Below are 14,816 nucleotides of genomic sequence, written 5' to 3'. Positions count from 1 at the left end.
CATGTTCCTTACTACCAAGGCTTGAGTTTTTGAGTTTCAGTGGCATTTATGTGGCACTATGTACTAACCAACTTTTAAGGGCTCTATGTTCGTCAACCCACCTAATCCCTTATCAACCCTGTGTTAGGTACTTTATGTTATAATCCCCATACGGCAGATGGGGAAACCAAGGCACAGAAAGGTTAAAGCACTTTCTGGGGCTCACACACTTTAAAGTGACCAGGATTCACATGCAGGCACCTGGCTCTGAACTTAGGCTCTGGACCAACAAGCTCCACACACCCCCATGTCTCAGCACTGACTTCCCCTCTCCCAGCCTCAGTTTATTCAGCTGTGAAATGGGCTTCCTGTTACCTCTCTCCAGTTTAGCACAAGGAATAAGTGATATCAGGCTTGGACCTGGGAAAAGGATGTATTTTAAAAGCTGGCACTTTTGTTACCTCAGTCTTTGCAGGAAGGAGATGTGTCAACGTCCTGGGCCTCTCACTCTGGCATAAGTTCCTGTTGAGTTGTCCAATGCCCCACTGAGGGCAGATGCAAAACAGAGCAGGGATCCAAGCCCTGGGTCTTCAGAAACCACAGGGCCAACTGCGTCCCTTCCGGTTGAACCCTCTCCCCACCTGACCCAAGTCTACACCGCATCCTGTTCTGGCTCTGCCGTATTAGGGAAGCGAAGGTCGGGGGTCCTGGGTCATCAGCAGGGGAAGTCCCGCCAGGGTGTGAAGCAAGACTCCCGCAGCTCCACCCAGGCAGATTAAAGTGGCCCAGTTGGGGCGCTCTCCTAGAGTTTTCTGCGTACTCTGGCCGCCATGTCCCGCCACCAAGCGCTGCTCGCCTGGGCCCTCTTGGTCCTCCTGGCACTCGGAGCAGCTCAGAAGACAGAAGCCCCATCCTGCTGCAGCCCCATTGTGCCGCGCAACGAGTGGGGGGCCGCAGCGTCGGAGTGTGCCCAGCGCCTGAACCTGCCGGTGCGCTACGTGGTGGTGTCGCACACAGCGGGTAGTACCTGCAACGCCCCGGACTCGTGTCAGCAGCAGGCCCAGAATGTACAGCACTACCACGCCCGGACGCTGGGCTGGTGCGACGTGGGCTACAAGTGAGTGCCAAGGGGAGGCAAATGGGTACAGGCGCCAGCCAATGGGACCGGGTTCGCTACCCAATGCTGCAGCCACCTGGCAACTTACTCAACTTTGAGGGCATCTCCGTCTCTTCTGGGGTTACCATATAGGGCTGAGCAGGTGCAGGCAGCACAGAGACGCTGTAAGGAGGGGGAAAGGACAGCCCAATGGCTCATACCTGTAAGTAGCACTTTAGGAGGCTGAGATGGGCGGATTATCTGAGCTCACTAGTTCAAGACCAGCCTGAGCAACAGTGAGACCCCATCTCTACTAAAAACAGAAAAACTAGCCTGGCATTGTAGGCTGAGGCAGCAGGATGCCTGAGCCCAAGACATTGAGCTATTGATGCTATGAGCTATGATGACACCACAGCACTCTACCCAGGTCAATAGAGTGAGACTCTGATTCAAATAAATAAATAAGAAAAAGAAAAAGAGGAACGGGGTAGCCCAAACCCTGATCCTGGAGGAAGGGGCGGGCTTTGACTCATACACTCAGAGGTCTGCTACACATCATGAAAGAGCTCCTCCATAAGGGTGTTGCTTCTGTTGAGGAGGTAGTAAACTAGGCTGATTGTGCACCGGGCCAATCCCAGCATCAGCTCAGCTTATTGCTGACTGAGGCAAGTCCTCTCAGCTTCAGCTTCCTGCTCTGCAAAATCCATGGGAATGTGACCAGGCTGTTCATTAAGCAAGCCAATACATGCAAAGCACTTAAGACACTGACTGGCAGGTAAAAGCAGCCCACAAAGACACAAGCTGCCGATATCAGGCACCTGCTGTATGCCAGGTAGCATGTGGGATGCTGGTACAGAGATGTGAACAGGGCAACTCTGACCCTGCATGGGTGAAAGACCAACATGGAGAAACAGGTGAGGAACAACTCAAGTCAGCAAGATGAGTTCAGATGGTGACAGGGATGGGTAAAAGGAACAAGGTGGGGAGGGTGGCCTTAAAACTGCAACCAGACTTGTGGGGTAAGGGAAGGCCTCCCTGAGACTGCCTTTGAGTTGGTCCCAGGATGGGGGTTGGGGGGTGGGGAGAGGGGCAAGCAGTGCAGGACACAGCAGGGAAGTGGAAAGGAAACCGGCCAGTAAGCGCCAGATCCTATAGTGCCTGTGGGACACAGTGAGGACTCTGAACATATGGAGTCCAGACTGGCTTCAGCATGAGGACCCCTGGCTGCTGTGGGCAGAAGAGACTACAGGAATGAGAGCAGAAACAGAGCCTGGAGGCGTTAGATCAGCTTTTGGGTTGTGTCCACCAGCTCCCTCTCCCATGTAACAGACATGTCCAGTGCAAGGTTCCCACAATGAGAGGAAACTATGACCCCTCCAAGCTCGACCTTGGGAAACCCCAGAATCATCCGGTGCACCTGGAGATCCCCAGGCCCCACCCCTACAAGACGCTTCAGGAGACCCTACTCAAGACTTCTAGAAGCCTCCATGTGTTATCCCCAGCTCTTCCAGCTTAAAGATTTTATCACTCTAAGCCTCCAACTTCAAGGTTTTGTTTCCAAGTCAGGTGTGCAGATTATGAGTGTTCCCTTGAATGAAGATGTGACCTGGCTCTGCATCCTCTGGCCTAAATCACCTATAGTAAAGCAGACTTAAGTCTGTTTCTCAGCTTTCAGGATTCAGAGCTTGATTCTAATGTTCTGAATCCCTTTTCCTTGTCATGTCAGCTTCTCTCTGAACCTGTTTCTTCACCTGTAAATGAGGCTCTTTCTTGACCATATGGTGGTTGAAGGTTTTATTTTTATTTTTTTGGTGGTTGAGATTTAACTTAGATGCACTGATGTAACAAACGGAAACAAAGCACCAATTCCCTGTGCCAGGGGCAGGGAACGTGCCAGGGCTATAACCAGCCTGGTCCCAGCAGCTGGCACCACAATGGTGTTTCTAGTCTCTGCAGAGGTAGATTCCGTGACCTGGCCTCCTAAGCAGCACATTTATGACTCAAAATTCAGAGATTCCCACATTCTGTGCATCATCAATAACCCTGTGAGCCAGAGAGCTAAGTCAGCAGACAGTGTAGCTCTAAGATCATCTAGTTAACTCCAGTGTGCCAAGTCAGACTCAATCAAGATATGCTGAGTCTTAAGAATCCACTGCCAAGATTGGAAACCTCAAAAGAGGCAAAAGCTAGGGCTCTAGGGTCTGTATCTGGTTGTGATCCCAACCTTGAGTCCCCGATTCTGTTGCCCAACTGAGCCCTGAGGGCAGGAAGCAGCCTGGGTGAGAACGGAGTTCTGAGAAGCAGGAGTCTTTGGGGACCTTGTGGAAATCATGTCACTTTCTGAGTGTCTGTCTTCTAAGCTTAAAATGGGCATAAGAACAGTACCTACCTCAGAGAGTTGTTGTATAAGGAGTCAGCAAAGCAAGAGTTCGACAAATCCTCCAGGAAGGCAGGAAAGAGCAAGGAATGAGATCATGTGGGTGGGAATCTCACCCAGGAGACCTGGGTGAAAAGCCCAGCTCACCCCTGACCATCCTGACTGCGGAGAGCTGACTCCACCACTCTGATTCTTTATATAAAATGGGAGTGGTGTTGACCTCCCCACCTTGTTGTGCAAATGAAAAAAGTATGTGGAGGGCTGTGCGTGGTATGTAGCATGGGCTCGATAAATAGCCCAGTCATCACTACTGTGGAAAATAAGGGGAGGAGAATGGGAGGGAAATTATGTGTTCACGGCATGAATGGGGGTGGTGCAAGTTGAGGGAAAAAGGGGGTGAAGTCCTCTCCCAGAAAGTCCTCACTCACTCATTCAGCCCCCACCTTCCTGAGCAGCTTCCTGATTGGAGAAGACGGGCTTGTGTATGAGGGCCGGGGTTGGAACATCAAGGGCGACCATACGGGTCCCACCTGGAACCCCATATCCATTGGCATCACCTTCATGGGCAACTACATGGGTAAGTAACTGTCCAGCCAGTAGAGATAGGGGGTTTCACAAGGGGCAAGGCAGTGGTATAACATGGTAGCTTGTGGTTGAGAGGCAAGTTGCTCCATTTTCTGAGCCTCATTTCCTCCATTTTCAACCACAAGGAGAGAGTGGGGATTTGTTGATATAAAAATTCTCAGGCCAATCCATAGCATCTAAGAAGTGCCTGGCAAACATCAGCTACTTTTGTAGGTAGGACCCAGAGATCTGGGGACAAATGAGAGAAAATAAAGCAATAATCACTTGGACAAACCAATACTTGCTAAGGGTTTACTCTGCTGTGCTATTCTGTGGGTTTAAAAAAAAAAAATGCATTTGACCTACCCAACAGGTAAAATGTGGGAAGGTGAGTACCATAATTCTCCCCTTTCATGGATGAGGAAACTGAGGCACAAAGAGGCTAAGTCTAGCTCAGAGCCCTTGATTGTACCCACTACCCTACACTACCTGTGCCCTCCTAGTAAGCCCCAGCCTCACTCCTGTCTCTATCTCCCCCAGAGCGGTTGCCCCGAGCCCGGGCCCTCCGGGCAGCCCAAAGTCTGCTGGCCTGCGGGGTGGCTCAGGGAGCCCTGAGCCCCAAATATGAGGTCAAAGGACACCGTGATGTGCAGCAAACGCTCTCTCCAGGAGACCAGCTCTATGAAGCCATCCGGAATTGGCCTCACTACCGTGAGTGAGGGCCTACTGTTCACACAGTGTTCCTCTCCACCCATGGCCAGAAATCCCACTGCCTCCTCCTCCAGTAAAGGCATAGCTCAAACTGTATTCCTGTGGGTGTCTCCCCTCTCTTCCTCCCTCCAACTAGACTGTGGCCATCCCCCCTCTCTTCCCAACACTCTTCTCTCTGGTGCTCGGAATCCAGAGGCCCCGACCCTAAACCAAGACCCCAGAGATCCCAGCTTGAAAGCAACATCACAGCTCAGAATCCAGAGATCTCAGGTCAGAGCCCAGGAGTTAGCACCAGGTCAGCCTGGATACCCACTGGCAGCAGCTGGGGTCCGCCCAGACAGTGAACCGTGCTGCCAGCCACCCTTTCCCACCACACAGCCAAAGACATCCTGTGAACAATCTGTTTGGACTCCTTTGGGAACAGATGCTCACTCTCACCCCCCAGGTCCCCTCTTGCATTGCTTTGAGAATGTGGTAGTTTTTCTTGAGCTTGAACCCCAATATGCTTCCCAGTCACAAGACATGCCCAGAAATATACTCAGGTCCCAATTGCACTGCCCAATTTCCCTCTCTCCCCACTCCACCTTCACCCTTCAGTCATAAGCTGAGGGGGTCCCAAAAGCAAATGTTTATTTACAAAATGCACATATCCTCCCTCCCAGCATGCCTTGCCTAGGGAGAGGAGGAGGTCAGGGCCTCTCATATCCTAGACCCCAGGAGCACCAGGAGGGGTGGGGCCTGGGGGGGGACTGGAAGGCTACCCTGGCCCACCCACCACACCATACCCAGCAGTGGCTGGAGAATGGAGGGGCAGTACCCCCTCTCCACAGTCACGACCGCGTGTCCAGTCGGTTCATGTATTCCTGCAAGGCCTTCAGGCGGGCATCAATTTCAGCCATGTCAGCTGCCTGGTGGTCTGAGCTGTACTCTATGAGAGTAGGCATGGGTTTGGAGGGCTGTGAGGGGACTGAAGCCACAGGGAGCTGCTGGATCCAATTACCAGTGCCCTCATCACCATCCCAATGGGTTCTGGTTGTGTGGGAGAGATGTGGAGTCGCAGGCTCACCTTTGATGGGGACCCAGCCACCTGAGTTGGCCAGGCGCCTCTGATGGTGGTTGCGTTCCAAGGGGGTAGACTTCTGGTGATGGGGAAGTCAGGAAAGAGGGTCAGGTACCCTCCCTCTATTTCTGCCCCCTAAAATCTCACCAGAAATTCTGGACCTAAGGACCTCAGAAAAAAATAAGGCCTGACACCTAACTCAACACTCACTATATGGAAAATAACCTCCTTGTGTCCTCACAAGAGCTCTCTGAAGTGACACTATTACCATTCTCATTTAACCAATAAAGAAACCAAGATACAGAAAGGCCAATAAATTGCCTTGAGTGATAGAGGTAGTAAGAGAAACCAAGTTTTAAGACTTGACAATCTGAAGCCAGACCCTTAAATGGGATCATGGTGCCCCTCATAGTTCCTTCAATCCTTCCTTCTCAAAACACCCTGTTTCAATAGGCATATCAGAGTCCCCCCGGCAGCATGATCCCCAAGATGGAATCATAGGAAATGGGGACAGCTAGATTCCAGTGGTTTAATGCTACCCCTTCATCCTCCAAGGCCTGAGCAAAGACACTCACCACATTGGACCCATTCCAGGGTGTGGGGCTAGGAGGCTTCCGACGGCGACGAATGCTGAGAAGGGAGTGACCAAGGACCAATGGTGGGGAGTCTTTGGTTTCGCCCACCTTGCCTTCTTTGTAGTTTCAAATTCCCCAGCCCCCATTACCCAATTTCCCTGCAAAACATTATTTTCAGTCTCCCAGATACCCCTTCAAGTTAGTCCTTTCTCCCAGTCCAAGTTTTACCCTCTGGAGAGCGACTCTGAGAAATCCTCAAACTCACTACAGGAGCTGGCGGAGGAGCAGCGGCTGCGGAAACTGTCCACTGGAGGGAGGGGGAGAGTGTGAACCTCCTGCACCCCCCCAACCCACCCCACCCACCAGCCCCCAGCTCAACCTGATTACCCGAGGAGCTGCGGTTTCGGGAGCGGTTAGCTGCATCCCCTCGGCCAGTCATGGCAGCAGAGGGCCGAGTGTGGCGAGACCATGAGATAGACGGACCTTCTCCACTTCCTCCACTGCCCAATCGGTTCCGCTGCTGCTGCTGTTGCCTAAGAAAGGGGAAAGGAGACACCTGTCTGTGCGCCAAACTAATGTGGGGAAGGGCATTGCTGTACCCCTGTGGGTCACAGCCAGAACCTGTGACTCAAGTGAGATCATGGGGCCTGGGAGGGGATAAAGCATGCGGGGACACAGAAAGGTGGGGGTGAGACAAGAAAACAGAGCCAGCAAGGGTCAGCAGAGGAGGTGGGCTCTGGGGAGAAGCAAGCAGGGTGTGGGGAGGGAATAATGGAGCAGGTCACAGATTATGGAAACAGATGGAAGGAAGAGGGAAATGAGGGACTCTGCCAGATAGCGAAAAAGCAGGCAGAGGTCAGGGAACCGAATACTGGGCTGGCGATAAGGCAGGTGAAGGGGAATGTGCACTAACTTCATCTTGATCTCTCTCTGCTTCTTTTCCTTGGCTTTCACAAAAGCTGTGGGGTCAAAACGGAGAGCACGACCACCTAGAATAAGGTGGGAAAATTCGAGAAAAGAGGAAACTGGGGTCACAGGCTCCATGTCTCCTCAGGCAGGGCAGGGGGCAGAACAGGTACAGACCTGTGGGTGAGGGTGAGGAGCGGGAAGGACGGCCCCGACCCCGGCTTCCGCGGCCACTCTCCCGGGATGAAGATCGAGTAGCACCACGGCCACGAGAGGTGGAGCGCTCGTGGGATGAAGCCTGGTCCTCCCGGGCTAGTGGCTGCACCACTGGCGGAGTTCGTCCCCTGGGACTATAGAACCAGCTGTCAGTTTCCTTCTAGCCTGGACCTCAATCACAAGCCTCTTCCCCAACTTACCACACTTTATTTGAACTCTCATCTCCAAACAACTCCTAGACATGCACACCCTCGCTCAAAACTATCTCATATACCTGCCCCACCAAAATATCCAGTCATCTCCCTACATCCTTTCAACATAGTCCCTTCACCAGACCTTTCTTCCCGAGGTCTCCCACAGCCCCCTAGAAACCTTTCCGCCACCCACACCAATAAATTTCAACCAACAACACCCTGATCCCCATCTGCTGCTGTACCCTTTCCACTCATGAACCTCAGGCCCGCCCCTTTCCCAGTCCCTCTCTTCAGGCCCTGCCTCCTGAAGGCCGCACCCAAACCTACCCACAGGCCAAGTCCACTATTTTTTTATATATCTGTGTATGTGTGTGTATATATATATATAATTTTTCCCCCTGAGCCAGAGTGTCACTCTGTCGCACCAGTCCACTATTTCTAACTATGGTACCTTACAGTATTCAGAATCTCTCCCTAAGCTCCACCCGTCTACTAGGCCCCGCCCGCCTCAGGCTGTGCCCGCCCCCATCCTGCTCGGGTCCCACCCACATGTCCTCAGACTCCACCCTCGTTTAGGCCCGGTCTGTCTGTCCCAACCCACCCGCAGTTCCCGCCCACTCCAAGACGCGCCTCTCACCCCCTTTTGTAAAGGGCCAGCTCGCTGTTCAGTGTCTTCAGCCGTGAGCGCAGGCTCCGCTCTGATGCCTTCACCTCCTCTAGCTGCCAGGAGGGGAAAGGGGTGCCGAGGTCCAGACTGAAGCTGAGGCCTAAGCCGGACCGGCCGCTCCCAGCGGCCGCCCCTTTCCCTCACCTCCTTAGCCAGGCGGCGGCAGTCCTGGCTGCGGCGGGGACCCACAGCCCTGTGCCCGAGGCCACGTTCTTGCCGCAACTCCAACTCCAGGCCCCGTACGAGTCCCCGCAGTGCCTCGGCCTCCTGGCGCGCCGCCCGCCCAGCCAGAGCCTCCTCCCGCGATCGGCCCAGCTGGGACTCCAGCTCACGCTTCTCAGATGCCAAGCGCGACACCCTAGAGACAGGGGAAGAAAGACTGAGATGGAGAGAGAGCAGGGCCTCATCATCCTCCCTCCTGACAGCTCTCAATCACTGAACTCGCCCATTTCAACACCACCTGACTGTCAGAAGCACCCGGCACCACCGAGGAAGGTGTCTTGCCAAAAATCTGATTCCAAATAGATTGAGTCTATAGGTTTAGCCACCACTTCACTGGAATAGGGGACAGAGCAAGATGTTAAACATCATACTGCAAAAATCAGCAAAATCTAGACTGCGAAACTCTACAGGACAAACAACCTGGTTTCTTCCACAAAAAAGATGAAAAGTGGAGGGGGAAGGATGTAAACTAAAAGAGATTTAAGAAACACATCAACAAACTGCAATGTACAGCCATACATATTGACCTAGAATATTAATTCAAACAAACCAATTACAAAAAGACAATTGTGAGGTCATCAGATGACATTATAGAATTTTTGTTAATTTTGTTGGATGTGATAATGGTGCTTGTTTTTAATGTCCTTACATGTGAAAGATACATACTGAAGCATTTGCAGAGGGGATAAAAGTCTGGGATTTGCTTCTTGGGGGAAGGGCAAATAGATCAGACAAGATGGGCAAAATGTGGGTAACTGATTAAGCTGGAATACTAAACAATACAGCAAGACTCCGTCTCTACAAAAAATAAGAAAAAATTAGCCAGGTGTGGTAGTGCATGCTTGTAGTCCCATCTACTCAGAAGGCTGAGGCAGGAGGCTGGCTGGAGCCCAGGAGTTGGAGGCTGCAGAAAGCTATGATTGTGCCACTGTGCTCCAACCTGGGTGACAGAGTGGGACCATCTCAAAAAAAGAAAAGCTGGAGGACAAGTACATGCATGTTACCCTCCTGGCTACTTTTCAGTGTGCTTGGAATTTTTCCTAATAAATCATTCTAAAACTCTGCGATTTCCCTATAGTCTCTCAAGAGCTTCCCCTTGGGCCCCTGCCCAGCTAACTTCTCCCCTCTTCTCCTCCTACTTCCCTGTCCCACAGGGCTCCAACTGCGAATGCAGTTCCCTCCTTCTTCCAAAACACTCTCTCTCTTTCTCCTCCTGGCAGGAATGACTCCACTCATCCAGGGAAACCTGCCTGTCACAGTGTTCTCTGCCCTCCTGGCTTTCTGCACATTTCCTTCCTAGCACCCACTACAGTAAAGCTGTCATTTATCAGTGTGATTATCTGTTTTCTCCCTGGGTCCCCACCTTTCTGAAGACAGAGTCTCCATATGTCTGGTTCAATGTTTAGGAACCCGGGCTTCATGCCCAGGCTCCCTGTATTCAACTCTACTCCACTTATTAACAAGCTGAGGGAACTTGGGGCAATTTAATTTCACATCTCTGGGCCTCAGTCCATCTCTTCTCATCTGTGAAAAGGGATGATAATAATCATACCTACCTGTAAGGTTGTGAAAATCTCTGAAGAGTGCTTAGACCAAGTCTGGCATAATAAACATTAACTAGTGCTGGGCAGTGTGTCTGGCATATAGTTTGAACTCAATAAATGTTGGCCAAATGAATGAATAAATCTTAACAGTGGGATCTCTCAAGTTTTGTAGGTGGGTCCTAAAGGCAAAGCGTGCCACCTTGTGGCTATCCTGGGAAACACACAGTCACCCTCTCCAGTTCTGCAGGTAAGTCCTAAAGGCAGAGGGTGTCACCTTGTGGCTAGGCTGGGAAAACACACACACACACACACAGATCCTGAGGATGAACTGAAAGTGAAGACTATTCTGCTTCCCACTTTGGCCTCCCCACTGTGGCTTTCCTACCCCTCAGCCCACCAGTGCGCAGCCAAGCTCCTCCAGGAAGACCCACAGAGTTTCCCTGCCCCATCAGCTCCCATTCCTGGGAGGAGGGAGGGCTGGTCTTCCATGTCAGCACTTAGGGCTCTGTCCTAGGCTGGCAGCCACCACTAATAGCAGAATGGCTGTGGAAAAAAGGTAGAGTGGCACTGGCTGCCTGGATTTAAGGTCAACACTGGCCTTATTACTAACTGTGTGACCTAGGGCAAGTTTCCTAACTTCTTTGGGCCTCAGTTTCCTGTAAAGTGGGGTTGATAGTGCCTACTTCATAGGTAGTTGTGAGGATAGAATGAATTCAATCATAAAGCACTGAGAGAGTCCCTGGAACACAGTTAAATGCTCAATAAAAATTATCTGCTGGTATAATTATTATTACTAAAAAACACTGTTAGTGGCTCAGCTCCCGTAGCTCAGTGAGTAGGATGCCAGCTACATACACTGAGGGTAGTGGATTCGAGCCCAGCCCAGGCCTGCTAAGCAACAATGACAACTGCAACCGAAACATAGCCAGGCGTTATGGAGGGTGCCTGTAATCCCAGCTACTTGGGAGGCTAAGGTAAGAGAATCGCTTTAGCCTAAGAGTTTCAAGTTGCCATGAGCTATGACGCCATAGCACTCTACCAAGGGCAACATAGTGAGACTCTGTCTCAAAAAAAAAAAAAAAACCCCAGCTTATTAGTCCTCTCCAAAGTCAGGCCCCCTCCAGGTAGAGACTCGTCCTCAATTCTGCTCCTCCACAAGCCTAAAGCATGTGGCAGAAATGAAAAAAAATACCAAAAACCTTTGCTTTCTTCACTTCTTCATTCTTTCAGTCCACTTGTTCTTACCACATTCCCACTTAACACAAGGACTTTACACATGCCGTTCCCTCTGCCCCCAAAACTCTTCCCTCATGCAGTGCCTGGCCCCTTTGCCTGACCCACCCTAATACCCCATCAGGATCCTGTTACAGCCCCCACAGCACAGTCTCCCTTACCTGCCTCCCCCATCAAGTCTGCAGTGATAGACTCAGATGGTTATATGACTAACATCCACCTGCCCTGGGCTGGGTACCATGGGAGGGACAGAGCATGGGATGCTAGCCAGCATGAGGCCCCAGTGAAGGTAGATTCAAATGAACATAGCGTGACCTCCTACCCTGTCTTTGACATGCTGTTCCCTGTGCTAAGAACACTCCTCCCTTACCAGGCAGGTCCAGGCTCTCCCTCTGGAATCCCCCTGCCCACCATTCTGAGCCTTCACTGTCTTCAAACAGATCTGTACCAATCACTGGACTGGGAGCCACAGCAGGGCACAACCAGAATAATCTTGGTCCCCAGCACCACCTAGGATAAGGCAGGCACAGAGGGGCTTAGAATAAACACATGGCAGATGAAACACAGCTGTCCTCCCGATGGTGCCAAGCATGAGAGCCTCAAAGTGCACAATGGGACATGCCCCATCCTACCTTAGTCCCCTATCCCTCCAAAACTTACTGCTCCCGCAGGTGCCAGATCTCAGTCTCCCGGCTGTCCCGAGTGTCTGGGCCATTCAGCCCTCGTAGGCGGCCCAGCTCTTCCTTCAGTGAGCGAATGATGCCCTGCAGGACCACAGGGTCTGGCTTGCCCTGGTACGGGAGGGGCAGTGGGTAGTGAATCCTGAGGAGGGAAGATCAGAATCATGACATCTCAGAGGCCAAGAATCCACTCAAGGATAACTACTAGACTCTGAAAATCATAGAGTATGAAAAAGACAATCCCAAAAACCTCACCTTCTGAGAGCCTCTCCCTGCCACCAGGCCCCTTGCAACAGTCACCACTCCTAAGAGCTTCTTACATAGCAATTTTGGGACCACTGGAATAAACAGCCCTAGTGCAATCTGAATTAACTTATTTGTCCTACACTGCTGGTGAGGAGATGCTGGTATTATGTTATGTGCAGCTAAACACAATCCTAATTCAGATTCCACAGTAGGAGATTCTGGTTGGCCTGACCTTGGTAGCACTTGGCTAGGGAAACGTAGAGCACCTTGATTAACTAACTGCCATTCACAGCGTATCCATAACTTCCCACTAAAAATCCAGGAGCTACTAACACATGGGACAGACACTGTTATCCAGCTACCCAACAGCCAGTCCCAACTCCCATGCTGTCTTCCACTATAAAGGCTAGAACGCCAGATATTAATTTTCTCAGCATCCCTTGCATGGGACTGCTTCTAGCCAGGTATTATAGGATATCTGCTGAGAGTCTTCTGGGAATACTTTTTTTTTTCCTGATAAAAACAGCAGATGCAATTAGCAAACACAGCCTTGTCCCCCTTCTTCCTGCCTTGATATAGAAGCAATGTTTGGAGGCCCAGCAGCTATTTTGTGATCATGAAGAGATAAAGATGAAGTCAAAAGTGAACACATTAAGGATGACAAAGGAAAAAACTAAATAAAACATAAGGAGCCTGAGTTCCTAATGGAACTGTTAAGTAGAAGCCACCTACCTAGACATCATCTTATGTGATAAACTTATTTCCATAAGGCACCAGCAATGGTTATTCTGTCACTTGTGGCCAACACAATATTAAATGATACTAACTCCAACATGAGAAGATTCCAAAGGAAAGGCTTAAACAACATCCCCACCTTGTCCTGGGTGCCAGGGATTCCTGAAATCTAGCCACATCCTCTCCCATCCTGCCCACCAGCCAGGGTTTACATTCTACCCCTTTTCCCCACCTGTCAAATTCCACAGAGTAGATGAGGATCAGGTACCGCTTGGAATTGAGCTGAGCCGATCTGGGGGCCGTGGGGCCTGAACGGCCCCCCATCTTGCGGTTCCGCAGGGACTCCAGGTCTGTGTAGGTCAGCAAGTCTAAGGTGACTGACTCACTGCTCTGTCGGAGAAGAAGAAAGGAGGTGCCACAGGACCCAACATAACTACACCCCTTCCTCTGCGATGGCTAGGCTTTCCTCCACTAAGGCTGATGGTCAAGATGGTTCTGTCCTAGGGGCTGGCGCAAGGACTTCCCAGAGGGAGGAACTGGAAAGAACTTAAACGCTCAGCCCTGGGGGACAGCTGAGACCTCTGACCCTCCCAAGGTCTGTCTGCAGACCCCTGGGGAATCCCGGAAAGCCTTTCAAGGAGTCCATGAGGTCAAAACTATTTTCATAATAATACAAAGACAATCATTAAAATCCTAACATAAGACAAACATAATATAAGACATCATTTGGCTTTATCACTGTGGTGACATTCGCACTAATGGTACAAAATTAATGGTGGGAAAAACTGCTGGCACCTTAGCAGGAATCAAGCCACTGGCACCAAATGGTACTAGTAGTCATTGTATTCCTCACTGCCATATGGTCTCAGTGGGGGTTGGGGAGGAGGGAGAAATGAACAAATAAGTGCATAAATAAATAAATAAATAAATAAAACACAGGAAATGAAATCTAGTAATGTTTTTGAGAAAGCAGTAAAAACTACTAATTTTGTTGAGTTTCAACCCTTGAGTACACATCTCTTTACTATTCTGTGCAACAAAATGCCAAGTACACATTAAAGGACTTAGGCTGCATACCAAAGCATGGTATTGGCCTCAGGAAAGTGCTTGTGCAACTGAGCTTTGAACTAAATTAGCCACTTTTTCACAGAATGCTATTTTTACTTGAAAGAACAACTGACAGACAAAACTAGGGTTATTCAGACTTGAATATTTGGCAGGCATTTTCTCAAAAATAAACAAAGTGAGCCTGTCACTTCAAGAAAAACAGCTAATGGGATTTGTTGCCAATGATAAAATTCAAGCTTTAAACTTAAATTAGAATTAGACTTTCGGAAAATTTTTATCTTCTACTGTGTGTGTGACAACTTCCCAATGGTCAAAGACTTTCGTGGTGAGATCAGAAAGGATATTAACAAATGTGACTCCCTGATATCATACAGGGTGGCCATCAAGTTTGTGTATAATTTAAAATAGTGTGGAATTTTCTATTGCACACAAACTTTATGGACACCCTGTATAAGGAAATTTGCCAACATTTGGAAGAGCTGCACAACTCAGTGAACCAGTATTTTCCAAGGGACCAATGCATGTTAGTAAATCACACACAGGCTTCAAAGATCCACACAAAGCACAAGATATGTCAATGGAACTTAAGTAGCAAAAACAAAAACTTAATTGATGAGGCTTCAGATTCTATATTCCAACTAACCTTTAAGAAACTACCATTGGGCTCGGCGCCTGTGGCTCAAGCAGCTAAGGCGCCAGCCATATACACCTAAGGTGGCGGGCTCGAATCCCCAGCCCGGGCC

The 14,816-nt window shown here is 50.2% G+C and overlaps 2 protein-coding genes across 2 annotated transcripts in view; one reads left to right on the top strand and one right to left on the bottom strand.

The window, feature by feature from the left end:
- Positions 1 to 809: 809 nt before the first annotated feature.
- PGLYRP1 (peptidoglycan recognition protein 1) lies at positions 810 to 4,799 on the top strand. The gene is made up of 3 exons (XM_003799605.3): positions 810 to 1,096; positions 3,908 to 4,029; positions 4,557 to 4,799. The coding sequence occupies exons 1-3, from the start codon at positions 810 to 812 to the stop codon at positions 4,733 to 4,735; spliced, it is 588 nt and encodes a 195-aa protein (XP_003799653.1). The 3' UTR covers positions 4,736 to 4,799.
- A 541-nt stretch (positions 4,800 to 5,340) lies between these two features.
- CCDC61 (coiled-coil domain containing 61) overlaps positions 5,341 to 14,816 on the bottom strand; it is a 20,079-nt gene continuing 10,603 nt past the window's right edge. The window contains exons 4-14 of the mRNA XM_012811170.2: positions 13,238 to 13,395; positions 12,005 to 12,166; positions 8,490 to 8,703; positions 8,316 to 8,398; positions 7,446 to 7,618; positions 7,276 to 7,351; positions 6,750 to 6,895; positions 6,591 to 6,669; positions 6,363 to 6,417; positions 5,794 to 5,866; positions 5,341 to 5,655 (exon numbers count right to left, since the gene is read on the bottom strand). Coding sequence (XP_012666624.1) covers positions 5,558 to 5,655; positions 5,794 to 5,866; positions 6,363 to 6,417; positions 6,591 to 6,669; positions 6,750 to 6,895; positions 7,276 to 7,351; positions 7,446 to 7,618; positions 8,316 to 8,398; positions 8,490 to 8,703; positions 12,005 to 12,166; positions 13,238 to 13,395 — 1,317 coding nt within the window. The 3' untranslated portion in view covers positions 5,341 to 5,557. The remainder of the gene's footprint in view (positions 5,656 to 5,793; positions 5,867 to 6,362; positions 6,418 to 6,590; positions 6,670 to 6,749; positions 6,896 to 7,275; positions 7,352 to 7,445; positions 7,619 to 8,315; positions 8,399 to 8,489; positions 8,704 to 12,004; positions 12,167 to 13,237; positions 13,396 to 14,816) is intronic.

This window comes from Otolemur garnettii, unplaced genomic scaffold (assembly GCF_000181295.1).
Source record: "Otolemur garnettii isolate 467f Iridium unplaced genomic scaffold, OtoGar3 scaffold00152, whole genome shotgun sequence".
Lineage (NCBI taxonomy): Eukaryota > Metazoa > Chordata > Mammalia > Primates > Galagidae > Otolemur > Otolemur garnettii.
This window is presented reverse-complemented; position numbering and strand designations above follow the sequence as displayed.